Genomic DNA, 18624 nt, shown 5'->3' on the forward strand with positions numbered 1-18624 from the left:
AAACATACTCTGGTCATCAGCTCAGGTCATCTTTGACGTATGAAGGGAGCTCCCTCTTACCTCCATGACCTAGTATCTGCTCACGTGCCCCTAATTTTCTCTCCTCCCAAATTGTATGTCCCTGTCCCTTTGTTCTCCTTGTCTCTTATCTCTTTATCTCTGTCTCTTTATCTCTGTTTGCCACCTGCCTGACCTGTGACCTGTCTAAATCGTATGACTTTCAACCTCTTCTCCTAGTCACCTATGTAGTCCTTTACCCATCTAATCCTGTTGATCTGTGCTCTGTTACCTGCTGCCTTTCCTCTCCCCATTCTCACCACCCAGATCTTTTTCTGGAGTTCAATGTGCCTATATTGCCATTCTAATGACTGCCACAAGATGCTGTCAAAATTCAGAGAAAACATTGTTCTTTCATTTTAACAGGAAGGGAAATTGAGACACAGAGTGATTACCCAAATTTTCCAAGCTTATAAAGGAATCCAAGACTGGGCCCAGCCTTAGAAATCCGCTGGCTGGTCTTGATTTTGTGCCATTAGGTAGAAAGCTAGTGCCCTAGTATGATGTGATTAAGAAGTCAATAAACAGACACTTGGTGCACATACCCTGAGTTTAATACAAATTTCAGGTTGTTACAGAAAGATAATATTGCTGAGGATAAAGTGGCACAGATAGGGTGGTGTTCCACAGAAGTCAATTTTCCAGATATCTGAAACATATCTCTTTCGATAACAAAATGCAGTTAGCTTTAAAATATTCTTTTGAAGGGGAGTATTTTTCAAAGGCTTTGCGCCCTACCCTGTCTTACTAAACAGAGCACATGATTGCCTAATGAGACCAATTCTTAGTGATGTAAAAGAACTTTGATGAACCTCTATTGCTGGGGTGTTCTGCAGTTCATTGGTGCTTTAGGGAACTTCTAGGAATGTAGGGCTTAGCTTGTCCTTTCAGTGAATGACTTCACATTGTGGCACATTTCCAGGTGAAGTTTCTTGTCTTCTCCCTTGTTGTTAGCTGCCATTATAGAAGTTCTGCCTTCCTGCTTTTACTCTGCTTACTGCTATAATATAGGAAAACTAAAAATTTCCAAAGAAAACCATATAACTAAGCTTGCTAGATCAAGAATGATGACTAGGGGCTTCCCTTCCCTGGTGGCGCAGTGGTTGAGAGTCCGCCTGCCGATGCAGGGGGCGCAGGTTCGTGCCCCGGTCCGGGAAGATCCCACATGCCGCGGAGCGGCGGGGCCCGTGAGCCATGGCCGCTGAGCCTGTGTGTCCGGAGCCTGTGCTCCGCAACGGGAGAGGCCACAACAGTGAGAGGCCCGCGAACCGCCAAAAAAAAAAAGAAAGAAAAAAGAATGCTGACTAGATCAGGCTTATAGTCGCATATAGAATATAACGAGTGAGGTTTGTGACATCTGTTCTTGTAGCTGCTCTGAAGCTTTGCCTGCTCACTTCTGCTTTCAGGTTTTTGTTCTAGAAGTTAAACTTGTCAAAAACTCATCACCATGTAAATGTACAGTAGAAGAAGAGACCAATGTGTCATGTTTTGGAAACATACTGAAGGCCTTCACCCTGGCTGAAGAAACAGATAAGGAGACAAGGATGGAGGTAAATCGAATTGTGAATTAAATCCTTGAGATATTTGAGAATTTCAACAGCTTCAGATAAAGTAGACTGGTTTAACAGCAGGAGATCTTGACACAGCTGAATCGGACAGCTGAGGGGGGAACTAACTTTTCTTGCAAGTGGTTTCACAAGTTGATTTTTAATAGGAAAGTTGCTCTTGCTGATGGTGAGTGCCCCTCCAGCTCAACAAAATACTCTTGTATGAAGTGAGGCTATTGCTGTAGATGTAACTATGTTGATATCTGCTAACTGACCAAAGTCAAATGGGAAAACAATCATGGCTGGTGAAGAGAGAAGACATGAAGACTGCCCAGTGCCCTGATGATACAAGAAGATGGAAAAAGCAAAGAGGATCCCAGAGTCTGAGGTGGAAGGAAGAGGAAAAGAATAAGTGGATTCCAGTAAATCTGAAGTAAAAGCCAGAATGGGTAGAATCGTCAAAACCCAAATTTTGGAGACTAGGAAAAATTAGGCCAGAGGTATTTTTCCCAGGCTGGGTTAAGGAAATTTAAGGCCTAGGAACAAGAACCTGTTTTCACATGAACCAAGAGACCTAGACAAAGAGCTTGGGTTTGGTCTGTGAATAAAATCAGGTCAGAATGAAGGAGACAGGCTTCCTAGAGAGTACAAAATTCAGGGAGCCAGACCTGGGGAGTGTTAGCTCTGTTGGACAGAGCACATCTCTGTACAGTTCTGCACATGTTAACTGGACACAGGCTATGCCCTAAGAAAGCCACACCAGGCCCTGGGAACATTCTGAGAAACGCTGCTGTCAGTGGCAGACTATGAGGAAAAGAAGGTTGCTAAGGCTGAGAACCCACGACCCGGTCCGTAGTAGTGTATTTGGAGACTGTGAAGGCGGGATGCCTAGTATTCACTTATGTCAAGATTTAGAGTATGTATTTAAGCAAATCATTTTCCATCTCTGGGCTTTAATTTCCTCCTCTAGAGGTTAATGTAAATCTCACTGAGTTTTAAGAATCAAATCAAGAGCTCAGGCATCAAAATGCTTTGATAATGGCATAAACGCTATTCATCTGAGTCAGTATCCTTGACTCTTCTGCATCACTCTTAATAATCTGGACCACAGGAATGCCTACTACTTCTGTATCATTTGCTGAAAATACATCAAAGACTCCTCTCAAGCCTTAAGCAGCATCTTGGTGGCCTCAAAGTCCTTTATTGAAGATCTGGGGCCACATTATGAGCAGAAAAGAGGTCCCTCTTGCAAGTGAACTGGGGTTCAGATAGGGCTCTTTGTGACGTGTACAGCCTTGACTCCATGAGTGTTTTGAGGAAAGGAATGTGTGTATTTTTCAGCAGTTGACTAGTTAAGTTTGAAATGAAGCCATCGGAACGGCTTCCAGTTTCACTTGGGATTTAAAGGGGTTCTGTTGCAGAGTTGTCTTTCTTCAGAGTGGCTGAACCAAGATTAGGAAGCTTAGGTAACAGCTGGTGCCAAACCAATGTCCAAGTTCATACAAAAACATCCTGCTGGAGGCAGGGAAGGTGGTGGGATAAAATGTTCCCGAGACTGCAGAGCTCAAGCCGCTAGAAAACCCATTCTAGAACTTTCACTTCTCATTTTCAGCAGCAATCTGTTTTCACCATCAGCTTATTTAGTACTAGCTCCTAGGTACCTGTGCACAGCTGCTCAGCTGTAACAGAAGTCCTCCATGTGGTGACACGAAGCAGCTCCGAGCATGACTAGGTCCCTGTGGAACACACAGAGTGGTGCCTGGAGCCACAGGTTCCTCTCATCTGTGGCCTCAGATAGACTTCTGATGTCCCCCGGCACTCACAGGCCAGTACAGGCTGAGGAGTGGGCTGGGGGCTAAATGCCTTTACCAGATAAAGATAGCCGAGACCAAACTAGGCTGGGTCCTAAGACCTCTCCCCAGCAAGGCCTCAGGCTACTTCAGAGAGTATAAAGATAGGAAAACCCAGCAGGTGAGAGGCCACATGGAGTCCTACTTCTCCCACTGCAGTGCACAGAGAGAGGCAATTTAACCTAATCATTGAACACAGGGCTGAGGCAGGAACCTGTGCTCTGGTCCTAACACTGCCAATAGTTGGCTGTGTAACTCTTAGGTGATCACTGAACCTCTCTGTGTCTCAGTTTCCACATCTTCCAAAGGGGAGTAAGAGAGTGGCTTCCTCATAGGACTGCTAGGATAAACAAAGAGATAAAATGGAATAATCCTTGTAAAAACCTATGAAAAAAGTAGAAAATGCTATACAAAGTATTATCAATCAATGATAAGATGCTCAAAATGTTGTTTGGTAACCTTGACCTTCATACCCCCAACCTGCCCGATCCCAGACTCAAGGCAATGAATTCCCTCAAAAAGAAAGCCCTTCTTCTTATTTCAGGAGCTTTGGGTATAAGCAGTACCTCTCTCAGTCAAGTAGACCCAAAGGTTCCTCTGGGCCATGATGGCAACCTTGAGGTTCCTTTTTCTGGGAGTCCAAGCCACAAAGAAGCCTATAAAACATCTGAAAAATGTCAGGCCACTTGCCCCTCCACACCTCTGCATGAACCCAGGTTAACGGCCAGGGGCAGCTCAAAACGAGAAGTTAGAGCTCTTAGGATCTTCTTTAACCCCACTGCCACCCTGCAGCCACACAGGAGGGCAGCATCCCTCCCCTCACTGCTCAGAGCGCCCTGTGGGCCACCCACACAGGCAGCACAGACTCCATGCTTGCGTGTGGCTCACCTCCTTTCCTCTGTACTGGGTGGAGGAGCAGAACTGAGACTCATTAAATAAGCAGAAGCATTTTTAGCATGGCTCCCACTACCAGCTGAGCACTGGCAATGCCCATGCTTCCTACTGACCTCTAAAGCTAGCTGCCTTCCATTCATCTTATATTCATCTTATAATGTAACTTCCACAGGAGAGCACCAACAATTCAAAACTTAACGTTTTCCTCCCCCCCAAATATGCTTTTCTTCCCATGCTCCCATCTCAGGTGAATGGCAACTCAGTGAGCTGAGACACACCTTGGACTATCTTTCCCTCACTTCCCACTGCCAGTCAGACTCCAAGCCCAAAAGCTCCTGTGATCTGATCTCTTGAAGTCCTTGCTGCCTCATCATTCCCATCATTACCTGATTTCATTCAACTTCTCCTATTTCTCCTCTGCACTATTTTGGTCTCTCTTACTACAACTAAAGTGACCTTTCTAAAATTTAATTCAAACCATGTCCCTCCTTGCTAGAAATCCTTCATTCACGCCTCACAACCCCCAAGACTGAATCCCAACTCCAGAGCATAATTTACAAGGCCTTCCAACCACTCTGGTTCCAATCACTCCCATTCTCCAGTGTATCTCATGTTCCTACCGAGCCAAATCATCTGAAATCCCCTAAGTACCCCAGGCTTTCTCTCACTTCTGGACCTTCCTACTTGCCATTCCCTTTGACTATTTATTCTATCCTTTCCCCCGTCCCTCCTTCACCAGCCTAACTTCTCCTCCTTCAAATCTCAGCTTAAAATCATGTCCTCTAGGAAGTCTGTGAACAGCCTCTTCTCCCAGAGTTAGGTGCTCCTTCTATACACCTCAATGACTATCACGGCACTTTATCATACTTTATTGTTGTTGCTTGTTTAACTATCTCTCCCACTAGAACATAAGCTCCAGTGTGAAACTCTTTATTCTCCAATGTGTGCCTGACACCTAGAAAAATATTTGGCATATAATAGGAGATTAACATATATTTTTTGAACATTGAGTGAATACATAAATGGGTGGATAGATGGATGGCTGGATGGATAGGTATCTACCCCAGGTGTGAGAATGTAAACCACTAAGAGCCACAAAGGACCAATTTACAGCATCTCTATGGCCTCTAGGCCAGACAATTTTCAAAAGGATAGGGCAGGATGGGCATAGACAAAAAGCCATTAGTACCAGAGGCCTGCCCAGACTTCAAGGGATTTCCAAGGTAACACTTCATTTTTGCCATCTCTTACTTTTTAAAATTCTCTTCTCAAGTATCACTGAGTTAGACTGATCTAAGACATATATGGCAATGGTGCTACTGGGAGAAACATGATGAAGGGTAGGTACACAGAACAACTAGTGGAACTGGAGTTGTATAGCCTAAGGGATGCTGCAGGACCGAGGGTGCAGGCTGGAAGGATACAGAATAGCTGACAGAGCTTCAGGTACAGGACTGAGTGGAAGTACCAGGAAGGTTGAGGGGACTAGACCAGAAAAGGCAATTGGATAAGTGGAACAGGGCCAAGGAACACTTGTAGGGCTGATGGGAAGGCACGGCACAGCACTGAGGTTCCAGCTAGGAGGATGACCAGGGTAGGGATGAAGGGCAGGGGTTAGAGTAGGACAGCTGAGGAGTCGTGGGATTCTGGGTTACTGCCATGAACGCTTCCACCAGCAGGTAGGTAGATGGACAGGAAGGGCTCCAATAGCTTATCTCCAAGAGATCCCAGTGCCCCTAGATGCTCAGCTACCTCTGCAGGATATCCTTGTAGAGCACTCACCCAATAAATTCCATTAATCCAAATTCTAAGGCCAACGAACTTTGGATTGTGGGACCACATAAAACATTTTCCCCATTTTCATTCATTGCAGACAGAAGAAAGTTCAGGCTTTGGATTCTCATTTAAAATAAACCTTAGCCCTCTCATGTACTAGCTGTAGGACCCTGGATCTCAGTTTCCTTAGCCATAAAATTGGGGTGCCCACCTCACAGTACTGTTGGGAAGGTTAAGTGAAATCACCCTGTGAAGCACCATGCACAGTTCTAGGTACAGAGTGAGTGTTCAATAAGTTGGCTTTCTTTCCCTTTCCCCTCCCTCTCTAAATGAAGCTCAGTTGCTCCCATTTTTAGTGTATGTGGGTGGAAATGGGGTAGAGGAGGACCTTGCAGACTCATTAGGACAGAAGGCATGAGTCAGGGTTGTGTAACATCCAGGGATGGAACAGGGACACTCCTCCCCCCACCCAATCATCCTCATCCAGGTCCCGGGGGTCTTGACTGGCAGTGGGTCCCGTATGGTCAGCGAAAGCAGGCTCTGTTAGTACCTTTCTCACCACATTCGGAGAGGAGTGCTGGATGGCGCTGTCCAGTGGGGGGACACTGGGAGGAGTTTCTTCCCCAGATGCCTGGGGTAAGTTAGCAGTAGTGTTCTTGTCAAGAGGGAGAGTTGGCTTTGGGCCTTCAGATGCTGGGGACTCATCTGTAGCCTGGAGAAGAAAATAAGAACTTGGGTGGGTTTTACCGCAAAGAGTAGCAGCAGCAGCAAAGGCTAATGCCCACCCTGCACTGCCCGTTGTTACCACCTACACATTGTGAACTGCTTGAAATTTTTTCAGAAAGAAAGATAGTCTTATCTAAATTCTTCCTAATATGACAATCTTAGGACAGAACCCAAACCAAGAATTATGAGCTAACTCTGTCATATTCACCTTAGCAATCATAACAGTTTTGACTTACATTTAAAGAGTTTATGGTCTTCTATAAACCCTAGACCCTTCTCTGCCATCACAAGGATTATTCCATATCCCCTCAAAGGAACTGAGCCTCAGAGGAAGACATTTGAAGCATGATCTGAAGCTGCCCGTGCTGAAGCATAAATGTGAGGCCTTATATTTTGTAATAAAGTAAAAGTCTGTAGAGCTGCTTTGAAGATATAAATGTGGTTACATGTTTAAAGGAGACACCACTATGAAAAAAGTGAGCAGGGAGGAGGAAGGGGCTGGAACAGGAAGCTCTGGGGACAAAGAAAAGCAAGAGTTAAGGATGAAGACGTGAAGTGCTGCAAAAATCCCAGAGGCACAAACTGCACCTCTTCAATTGTCTCTTAGCTGAGAAAAGAGAGGAGCAGCCCTCATAATCCCCCTAGGGAGAGAACAAGGCCTCCTCTGTGGCATTTCAGAGTCAGCAGGCCTGGATCCAAGTCTTGGCTCTACCACTCAACGTTTTAGGATCTCTAGGCAAACTGCTTGCCCTCTCTGACCTCCACTTCTGCGCCTAGAAAAACAGATGGTAATGCCTACATAACAACACTGTTGATAGGACAAATGGCACAGTGTATATAAAACATTCCTAGCTTAGTAGGCTTGGAATAAACTCTAAGTCTCTGTCTTAGTGTTATGAAGTTGCTGCCTACTAGCATGTAGGGCACACCCTCACTGCCCTTCCCCCCGTCTGTGATACACAAGTTACAGCAAGGCAAGTGAGGTTACAAAGGTAAGAGACAGCCTCCCTTCTGCCCTGGCACTAGCTAGAATCCAGCACAGCTCAGGAAGTTCCATTCACGGACAAGGTCCCTAGTGCCACTCAGGAGGACAGGGCTAAGCCAGGCCACTCTGGACAGTATCAAGCCCAGATCTATGTTGGGGCTAAGTACTCCGTTCTCTGGAGCTTTCCTGAGATGGGAGGTGGAGCCCGGCGCAGTCTTGAATTGTGAGGGCTGAGCTCAAGGCCACGCTAAAATGAAGAAACTGTGCTCTTGTGGCACCCTGTGATTCCTGCACTGTCCTAGGGAGAACATGTGTTCGTGCCACCCTGAGGCTCACCTGCTCTGTGTCCTCCTGGCTCTGGGGCTGGACGGGTGCCGGCTGCCTCACGATGTAGTTGATCTGCCCCACGATGGTCTGCTGAAGATGCTGAGGCGATTTGGCCTGACTCAGCTGCAGGCTGGGCTGTTGAGCCTGAAGCAGAAGCTCCAGGTCCTTCTGCATTTCCTCCAGCTCAAACTTGTGGTGCACTATGTCCACATTCTGGGAACAGGCAGGCCCAGGAGGGCTCTCGTGCTGACTAGAAGCCAGATGCTGGGATGGAGGGAGAGGTGGGCGTGGCTGCTGTTGGGGCGGAGGCGGCGGCTGCTGCTGAAAGTGGCTGAGCTTCAGCTTCTGGTGGTGGCCCAACTGCAACTGGACAGACGGCGTCTGAAAGGTGGGCGGGGCGTGGGCTCCTTGCTGAACATCCTGCGGGGGGACGATGCACACGGGCTGGGAAGTCAGCTGCTGCCCCAGCCGCTGGGATGTGCTCTCTTGTTCCGCAGGGGGCTGGGTTTCCAGCCAGGGTTGAAGTAGCTTTGGTGGATGAGGACGGCAGGGCAGTTCTTTTTCCCTGGGCAGCAGCGGGGAGCACTGCAGTGACCTCAGCTGTTGGGGCACCGTCTCGGAGGGCTGCCTAAAGCTGTGGGCTGGGTGTATGCTGGGCGGTGGGACCTGGCCTTTGAAGGAGGGCGAGACTGGGGAGCAGTGGGAGCAGTACACAGAGGAGGAACACAGTGCTGGAGGCTGGAACTTGCGTGAGGGATGGCTGAGAGTCTCCTGCTGAGCCCCTGGGGACTGGTGGCTTTGATAAAAAGATGACGGTCCCTGTAAGCTTCCATACGCAGGAGTATCTGCCGGGGACAGTTGTCCACCCTCAGTAGTTATACAGCCTAAGAATTCAAAATAGAGAGTGTTTCCAAAGGTAATCTGCAGTTGTTCCCCCTCTGCTACCTCCCACTCCTGGGACTGAAGGATAGCATTCAAAAAAACTTGTACCAGATGCAGAGATTAAGAAATTCAACCCCTGATCCCCAAGACTCAGTCTAGAATGCTTCCAGCAATTGGACCTATATGGACCTGCTTTTGGGGCCTGGGACACTTAGAAGTTAGCTCAGCTTTTACCAGATGCTCAGTCCTGACTCTGTATCTCACTAGAGAAACCACGGGCTCCCTCAAAGAGCACCTACTTCTTTCTTAACAGAATAGCCCAAGAGAGACTCAGACCAAAAACAATCAACACTGGGGGAGAAGAAGGAGTGTGTTGGAAAGTGGCAAAGGAGATTCATCCCCAGGACAAATGAGCAAGTCTTCAAATATGGTTCTGGGGAACTGTGTGTTGGGCAAGTAGGATGGAAGAGAGTGGGGAAGCTCTAACACCAGCGTCAATGCCAGGCGCCAGTGCTGCGGACTGAGGCCCCTGCGCCCTCATACATGAGTAGATGATATCCATTGCTGTTTCAGGCTAACGGCTCCTTCAGCTCATCTGAGGCTTATCTGGGGAAGACCAAGTGTCTTGAGGGCAGGAGGTGTGTTTTATTCACCTTTGGTCACTTGGTGGCCAGGGTGGGGCCTGACTCAGAGCAGGTGCTCACCAAAGGTCTGTTGAATTAAATCAAAAGGGTAAGGGAGGGGCTTCCCTGGTGGCGCAGTGGTTGGGAGTCCGCCTGCCGATGCAGGGGACGCGGGTTCGTGCCCCGGTCTGGGAGGATCCCGCGTGCCGCGGAGCGGCTGGGCCCGTGAGCCATGGCCGCTGAGCCTGCGCGTCCGGAGCCTGTCCTCCGCAACGGGAGAGGCCGCGACAGTGAGAGGCCCGCGTAACGCATAAAAAAAAAAAAAAAAAAAAAAAAAAAAAAAAGGGTAAGGGAAGCAAAAAATAAACCTAAATATATCATTTATCGCTCTGTTAAGTTCAAAACACTTTCACTGAGAATAACAGCCTGGATGAAGGTAGCAGTTGGCCATTAGTTTAACAAACCTACCATTAGGTTGTCAACACAGGCACAACTTCAAGTTGTCTACATTCTGCCTAAAGACTGAATGCCAGCAAGTTATTGCAGCAGGGGAGAAAAATGCACAAGGTCATGAATTATCTGCTTATATCTCAACTCCAAAGGACATGTGTGACACTGTCTGTCTCCTCTCTGTGTTGCTGAAATATCTCTGTTTGTGCCCACACACGTGTACTGCCATACAGCATTCTGGAGAGTAGGGCCACTGTCTTGTCTCCTCTTCTAGCAATGAAAACAAGGCAAGAGGGACATTCATGCAGAATAGGAAGCTCAGATCTCAGCTGGTCCTGTTACAAAAGTCCTGTATTGCCATTGCTATTTATGCTATCAACTCTCGCCACCCCCACCCCAACCCTACCCTCATCACCCCCAGTCATTCAGGTTTGCTCTGGCAGTCTCAGGGAGTGCTTTCTCTTGGGCATATGCTGATCTACCCAGTAAGCTAAGCAGATGGTCTATATGTGTTCTTGGCAATCATGCACAGGCCCACAGAGTAGGCCCTGGGCTCACCAAGGGAAGCCAGCTGCTTGGTCCAGAAGTTAGGCTCCCAGGTGAATCTGATACTCCAAGGGGAACCAGGGTCTGTGTTACAGTCGGTCTCCAGCAATCGCTGCATCTGAAACACAATCTGACAACAGCACCAAAGGTCATTTCTCTGGGCATCTTGTGCCTGAATGACAACGCCCTCTCCCTCACTCTTTGGACAAGTTGAAGGCCAAAGTCCTGGCTGTTTAGCCTGTGGTCCTCCCCCATATGCTTGCTTATTTCCTTACACCTTAGTATCTTCACATTCCTTTGCTTTCCCCCACCCCTACTGATCCCCTTCTTCTTACTGAGGCTTATGGAAAGCCTACATTCTTATCTCTTCCAGGCCTCAAATGATTTTAATTCTCCCTCAGAATATCACTTGCCTGGAAGCCTCTCAAGAGCGTTCCTTTCATTCTACCATAATCTCACATGAAAAGCCAATGGGGTCAGACGTTCTCTGAGTTCCCCATAGCTGTCCTTCCATCCACTTGTAAAACTCCATTACATCCTAGTCAACTGCCCTCTTCCTCCCTCATCCCTTTCATCTATCTCCTATCACTAACTCTCCCATTTATCTAGGACTTTGGCAAGTATCCAACTGCCCTGACAACATCTAGTTAACCAATGTCCTAATCAGCATCTTGGCCTCTTACTTCCTTGATCTCTTTAATGTAAATCACCTTCACCTCTCTTTTCAGTTCACTCACCATATCTAGACCATTTTCATCATCTAGAACCATTCTACCTATGAGACCTTAAACTCCAACCACCTACCCCCTGATCATAACCAGCTCTCACTCTTTCTGAGCATGCTCTTCAGCCTCATTGGACTCCCCAAGCCCTGCTCCCTCAGTCCATAGGGTCGTCCCAGCTTTCCATCATTTTCAGTAACAATGTCACTAGTGCCCTAGTTCCCTTCCCATCCCCAATGTCTGACCTTGGGTCAATCCAGCCATCCCAAAGCCATGTTATCTGGGGTCGCTACACTGATCATTACCCTCAGGGGTACTCTTCAGTCTTTCTCCTTGTCACTTCCTATCTTGTCAGCTTCCTCTACCATGGTCCTTAATGACTATCTAAAATTTTTACTTCTCTCCTCAATGTCATTTACCCAATGCCTAACCCTCTCATTATCACCTCCTACTTCACAGAGGGTGAAAAAACCCATAAAAGACAATTTCCCTCAAACTTGTATCCCTCCTATCTCCAAACTTAACTACATTATATTGACACCTTCCTGTCCTCTGATCTCAGAGGAAAGGAGTGCCTCTTGTTTAAGGTCGACCAGGTCACTCTAGATCCCACTTCTTTCTGCCCTTCCAGTATGCTTCCTCTACCACACATCTCTTCTACCTTCAACAACTTCTCCCGAATAAAGATGTGCAAATGTCTTCCTTACTTTAAAAAAGTATTCCAACCCTGTCTCCTTCTCAAGTTACCTTCTTACTTCCCTTCTTTTCACTTCTGTCTCTACTTCCTCACCTCCCATCCTCAGCTTCCTCATTCTAGCTTTTGACCCTTCTACTTTGTGGGAATGTCTTCCAAAAGATTACCAGGGACCTCCTGATTCCCAGACCTCAAGGCTTCGCTTCACTACTCATGTCCCTTCACCTATGTGGCAATGATAACACCGATTACTTAAAATGTGAAACTCTGTTAATTTCTGTGCACCACACTCTCCTATTTCTCCTCTCACCTCTGATGCTTGCTTCTCACCTCTTTCACTCATCTTCTTCCTCTGTCTATGTGAAAATGACGGCATTTCCCTGGGCTCCAGATTTGTTCTTCTCTTCTTCCTTCACACACTCTTCCAATATCACTGATATCCCAGTGACTCCCACATCTCTCTCTCTCTAACCCTGACTTTTCTTCTGACTTCTGGACCCATCTATCAAAGCAGATTTGGGACAGCTCCCTTTAGATGCCCTATAGGCACCTTCGCTTCAACATATCCAAATATAAACCCCATCAACATCCTTCAAAATTCTTGCTTCTTTTCCTGGGGATCACCACCCTCCCAAGCCCAACACTTCAATGTCATCCTCAACTCCTCCTTTCCTCTTAGGTCCCATTTAAACCCAAATAACTTCCTATGGAATGTTCAGCACACTGCTAGTATTAATGCCTGGATCCATGACCTAAGACAGAACTACAGAACTTCCCAGCTGAGTTGCTTGGAGGAAGGCAGGTCTATTCCAGCACCTGGGTCCTTTGCACTGTGGGGTTTGGTCAAAGATGGTTTTCACTTACTAACCCAAAGTCAGTGATTGAGGAGTGGGAGTTCTTCTTACCAGCTCTTTGCTGAAAAGGAAAGGGATGCTGGTTTTGCTGCAGACAGCCCAATTAATGAAATTCTGCACATGCTCAAATTGACGGTTGAGAACCATGATGCTCTGCAACTGCTGCTCCAGCTTCCGCTTCCTTTCATTAGTAATGCCCTGGTTACGAAGAGAGAAGACAGAGTCCCTGATCCCGTTCTTGGACTGCAGGCCACATGCTTGGGAAGTCTGGTGGTCTGTGTGTATCAGTGTAAACACAGACGGAATCAGATGAAACTGCACTGAGAGGAGGACATGGGCTGCTGAGGGATGGAGGGAGGGAGGGAGACAGGGTAGGTAGACTTTATGGTACAAACATGGAATGGCTAATAAATGAATGAGAAAATGAATGGGTGTCTGCATCTCTTGGGCATAGCTTGTTTCATGTCTCTTTCAAGGCTATAACCCTGCATAGTCCAGGAAGGCAGTTGCCTTACTGCCACAGCATTAATGGGAGTTTGATCTGATTCTCTAGCCCTTAATGAGCCAACTTCCCAAAATTAGACTGGACATTGTAAGATACAGGGAGCAGCAGAGAGCTATGGAAACTACACATCTGAATTCTAGCCCAGGCATCTCTGAGCCCTGAGACAAGGTTGATGTGTGCCTGGTTTCTGCCCCAGGGAGAGCACAGAACCCATCCATCTGCTCACATATACCTCCAGCTCCTCTATGAGCCCATCGGCCTGTTTGTTCAGCTCGTTCATCAGAGCCATCTTGGCCATTTTGATCTGGTTTTCCACCTTCCTGTGCTGATGCTTCACCTCAAAAATCCTGTAAACAACAGGATGAGACAGAGCACGGTGAGCCCTTCCCCCCAGGCCTATGAGGGCCTACAGACAGCAAATGTAAGCGCCTACAGTGTGGAGGCTGCATACTGAGATCAGGGCCCACCAGGTACCAAATGTAAAGAAACAAGAACCTTCCTCCACCACCCATCCCACTCTTTGTACAACCCAGCCCACTTGATCTAAATGGGACAATGGCCCAAAGTTCAATGCAGTTTTCTCTAGGTAAACTGCAGGGCCACGCCCAGGTCAACCCAGTAGCTCACCAGTTCGCACAGCACTAGAGGCAGGACAGAGAGTGAGTACAGATATGACTTCATGTAAACAGCGTCACTAAACAGCATCATGCAGTAAAATGAGCATAGGTAGAGACAGAAAGTAGACTAACGGTTGCCAAGTGCTGGGGATGCTGCACAGTGAATGGGGAGTGACTACTAACGTGTATGGGGTTTCTTTTTAGGGTAATAAAAAGGGTCTTTCAAAAGTAGACAGTAGGGGACTTCCCTGGTGGTCCAGTGGTTAAGAATCCACCTGCCAATGCAGGGGACAAGGGTTTGAGTCCTGGCCCGGGAAGATCCCACATGCCACGGAGCAACTAAGCCCGTGTGCCATAACTACTGAGCCCGTGCACCTAGAGCCTGTGCTCTGCAACAAGAGGAGCCACCACAATGAGAAGCCCACACACCACAACAGAGTAGCTCCCGCTTGCTGCAACTGGAGAAAGCCCATGCGCAGCAATGAAGACCCAACACAGCTAAAAATAAATATATTTAAAAAAAACATAGACAGTAATAATGGTTGTATAACTCTATGAATATGCAAAAAAACTCACTGAATTGTACATTTTAAAAGGGCAATTTTATGGTATATAAATTATATATAAAGTCATTAAAGCCATTTAAAAAAGCCATTAAAAACAAACAAACATGGGCTTTGAAGCCACATAGACCTAGCTTCTAAACCCAGCTCAGTCTCTGACTAGCTGTGTGATCTCAGACAAGTCACCTAACCTCTCTGAACCTTAGCCTCCTCATCAGTAGAATGGAGATAACCCCAACTCAAAGAATTATAAGAATTGATCAAAATGATGCATGCATGACGCCCAACCCAGTGCCTGTCGTGATGATCTCTCAGTACACACTTCTCTTTCCACAGAAAATACAGATGATTTCATGTCATGCGTAGGTTTATATGGAAAACACTGGGAAAGGGGTGATAAAGGGTAGACTGCCACTGACTTGTACCCACATGATAAGCAGCACTCTCTTCCCCAATATCTACTCTGTGCCCTTGTTCTTAAGCACCTACCTTTGGCTAGTTCATGGCCACTTGCAGAAGGCATGTACTTTAGCCCAGGCTCACTGTGATCATCCTGACCTAGCTTGGCCCCATTCACCAAGTGATGACCCAAAACCCCCTCCCTGGCACTGAGACCTCTACGGTCAGGTATGCCAATGTCCGCATGTCTTCCTTATAAGTACTCCATCCTAGTACTGTGACCCAGGATGAGAGGGAACAGAGCATTTCCAGTGCTGGCAAGGGGCTAGCCGATGTTACCTGTCCTCAATTTGCTTTGCAGATGTCTGTAGACTAGATTTCTTATGCGCCACCTGTGTAGTCACACTTTCCAGAAGCATCCTCTGGTTTTGCAAAACTTCTTCAAGATGTCTACACCTAGAGTAGGAGGCAGAGAAAAAGCTGAGGAGGACTGAGTCTTATTCTGAGCACGCCAGCCAAGTGAGAATCCCCACAGTGCATTGTCTCAGCCAGGTCCATGGAGGCTGGGGTTACATGTAGTGAGTCAGAGACTCTTGGCCCTTCAGGCCTTCTCCAGAGAAAGCCCACAACAGGAACAGGGAAAAACTTCAGCCCAGGGGCTGAAGGTTGGCTTGAGCAGGGGGAGGATTCTGAAGTACCGGGAGCCCAGCGCTCTCACAGGTAGAGTCCAGAGCCCTCCCGGGTCCCCTTTGGGCCCCACCTGTGCTCTTTGTGTTCCACCATGAGGCAGCTATGGCATGTGAGCACATCACAGGTCTCGCAGAATAGCTTGAGCACTTCCTGTGTGTGTAGAGGACAGTACAAGGTGAAGTCTCCAGAACCACCATTCACTCCTGCCAGAGAAGATGGAGAAAGTGGGCTTCTCTTGCTCAGGAAGACCTCTTAGTTTAAGTTACACTGAGCAACCCTCAGCCCTCCATGGACACAGGGAAGACACAGAGCTTGGAGGGAAGGTGGTACCAAGTAAGGGAGGCCTCTCTCTGGGCCAGTGAGGTTCCAGAAACACAAGGAGGAAGGCAGGCTTAGACTGGCTGGATTTGCCCATCTGTCCAGAAATAACTGGCCATCAAGCCCCAGGCATCCCACCACCTGGTGAGCCTGAGGAAGGGGCTTGCTACCTGCTGCACATGGATCTCCTGCAGAATAGTGAGTCCTCTAAAACAACCTAAATCTCCTCATTAACCAGGATTCTGTTATGGTGAGGCTGAAACAAGCTACCCAACCTTGCCAGGCTCCAGACCAGATCACATGGGTCATGAACTTTGGTTCCTGTCTGACGAAGGTAAAACCCTTCTCACAGTTCGAGGGCCTTGAGAAAAGACTTTCAAGAAGACTGTCACTTAAAACAGATGGTGCTGGATGGATAAATGGACAAACCCTGATACAGGCTGCTGAATTAATCAAGTAACTAAACAGAAGTGAGGGCCGTTTGCTTGAAACCGAGGTGAAAGATAGGGAACTCAATTACCTTCCGTGGTAATTCGAGACTATTCCTCCCTGCACTGCCTCACCCACCCTCACCCACGCCCCCGCTGCCCCCCCAGCAGGGAGAGCCTAGAGTGAGTTTACACTGTGATGTGACTCTGCAGGGGACAGCTTTCCTTCAGGAAAGGCTCTGAGACCACCCCTACTCTCACCCCCAGCAGGGAAACGAGGTCAGAGAGCTATTCTCCAAAGATTCTACGGTTTGCTACTACTTAAGTGCGTGTGAGCTAGTGGAGAGGGTGAGGAGTGATACCTGGAGATCCCTTCTGGGTCCGGGGAAAGAGTGGGCCCCCAGGGGCAGGGCCATGCCGGTGCTCCTCCGTGCAGGAGCTGCACAGCCAGCGGTTGCAGTAGGTACAGAGGATGTGTGCCGCCCTCTTCTCCTTGCACTCGGAGCAGTTCTAGAGGTAGAGAGTTCTGGAATTACTGACAGTATCTTCATCACTTGGGCCTGCTTTTATGAGTGGTAAATACTCTAGGCACTGGGGTCCTGCAGGGCTGTTCCTCCACTCTTTTGGAGTGCAGTCAATTCTGGAGAGCTGCCTGGGAGTGACGTGCAGGGGCGTGTGAGGGAAAGCGCCCTTTGTGACTAAGAGTACTGCCCTCAGGAGCTATTCACACAAGTCCTGGGCTGCAGCTGAGGATCCGCAGATGAACAAGGCAAGGATCTGCTCTCAAGGTACACACAGCCTGGACGGGGTGGCAGACATTCGGTGGGTAATGCTGTGATGAAAGCATGCACCAAGTGCTAAAGAAGCAAAGAGAGGTTTCCAGGAGTTCCATCCAGGAGCAGCCAGGAAAGCTTCCATAAAGAGGTGACATTTGAGTTGGATATTGAATGACAAGTAGAAGTTCACCAGGCAGACAAGGGAGGAAAATGGAAAGCACAGGCGAAAGCGAAAACTGCAATGTGCCTATGGAGAGGAAGAAGCTGCAGCTGTATGAGTACAGAAAAGGATGATCGTACACAGCCAGGAAAAAGTGAGATGGACCAACTCTCAGAGCTGTGTTTCCACTGCTGCGGCTTGCCAGGACCAAGAATCCCTAGGCTTCTTCTAGTACAAATGTTCATTCATTTGGTCAGCAAATATCATGCAGGGCTGATATAAAAGGTGGAGAAGAAGAAAAATTAGTCTGTCTGTGCCTGAATAATACAAGCCACCAAACTGATGTGGATCCTGACAGCTTCGTCCTCACACTGCGGTCTGACAAACCCACAGCAAGAAAAAGAAAAAAGAGGAGAAATACAAGTTTTACTGACCAGACTATGAACCCTTTGAGGGTAGAGACATGGGTCTCTGTCTTCCTAGCACCCAGGCCCTGGCGTATCAGACATTCAGTAAGAATTTAATACAGGTGCAAGTAAGTAAAACGGCAAATGAATAAAATGTAGTGGGCAAGGATACCCCAGTGGAGAGAGGAACAGAAGGGATACCAGTCAGTAAGTGATGTGAAATTTCAGAAACTCAGGCATTAGTTGTTAAATATAAGCATAACTGATGAACCCATTTAACCCAGGCTTGTGCATGAGTTTCAACTCAGTGCGCCGGGGTGGGTGGAGGGTGGGGAATAAAAGCTTAGTACCCATAGTTTTCAGTAAGAGCTATAAGAGAGAGAAAACACCCCAATTTTGCTTCCCCAACTGAAACATTTTGGTTCTCTTCTGGATAGAAGTATGGATGGATGGATAAATGGATGGATGGATGGATAGATGGCTGGCTGGCTGGCTGGCTGGATGGATGGATGGATGGATGAGTAGGCACACTGGTGGAAGGGTAACAAGTCAGATGGAGTGATGGGTGGACAGACAGACTTATGGACAGGGGTCCCATAGATTTCTGAACAGGATCAGCTGTTTCTTTGCTTGTCCTGACTTACCCTGGCCATCTTGGATTGCTCAGAAGAAAAGCACTGCAGCAAAAAAATGTTCAGTTACATCCCTGGTAAGGTATACTCGCTTACACCCAGGACAGGAGATGAGCTCTGGGAGAAGGTGGGAAAGATAGCAAAGTCAGGGCAACATTGAAGATTATACATAACATAGGACCTAGACACAAGGCTT

General features: G+C 47.6%; 1 protein-coding gene across 2 annotated transcripts in view; it reads right to left on the minus strand.

The window, feature by feature from the left end:
- Positions 1-18624, minus strand: part of TRIM66 (tripartite motif containing 66) — a 64832-nt gene that overhangs the window by 15681 nt on the left and 30527 nt on the right. For both annotated transcript variants that reach the window (XM_032641434.1, XM_032641435.1), the window contains exons 3-11: positions 18441-18545; positions 16816-16963; positions 15778-15910; positions 15357-15473; positions 13671-13785; positions 12985-13131; positions 10676-10793; positions 8172-9046; positions 6675-6836 (exon numbers count right to left, since the gene is read on the minus strand). In XM_032641434.1, coding sequence (XP_032497325.1) covers positions 6675-6836; positions 8172-9046; positions 10676-10793; positions 12985-13131; positions 13671-13785; positions 15357-15473; positions 15778-15910; positions 16816-16963; positions 18441-18449 — 1824 coding nt within the window. In that variant the 5' untranslated portion in view covers positions 18450-18545. The remainder of the gene's footprint in view (positions 1-6674; positions 6837-8171; positions 9047-10675; positions 10794-12984; positions 13132-13670; positions 13786-15356; positions 15474-15777; positions 15911-16815; positions 16964-18440; positions 18546-18624) is intronic.

This window comes from Phocoena sinus, chromosome 8, assembly GCF_008692025.1.
Source record: "Phocoena sinus isolate mPhoSin1 chromosome 8, mPhoSin1.pri, whole genome shotgun sequence".
In the NCBI taxonomy this organism is placed as follows: Eukaryota; Metazoa; Chordata; class Mammalia; order Artiodactyla; family Phocoenidae; genus Phocoena; species Phocoena sinus.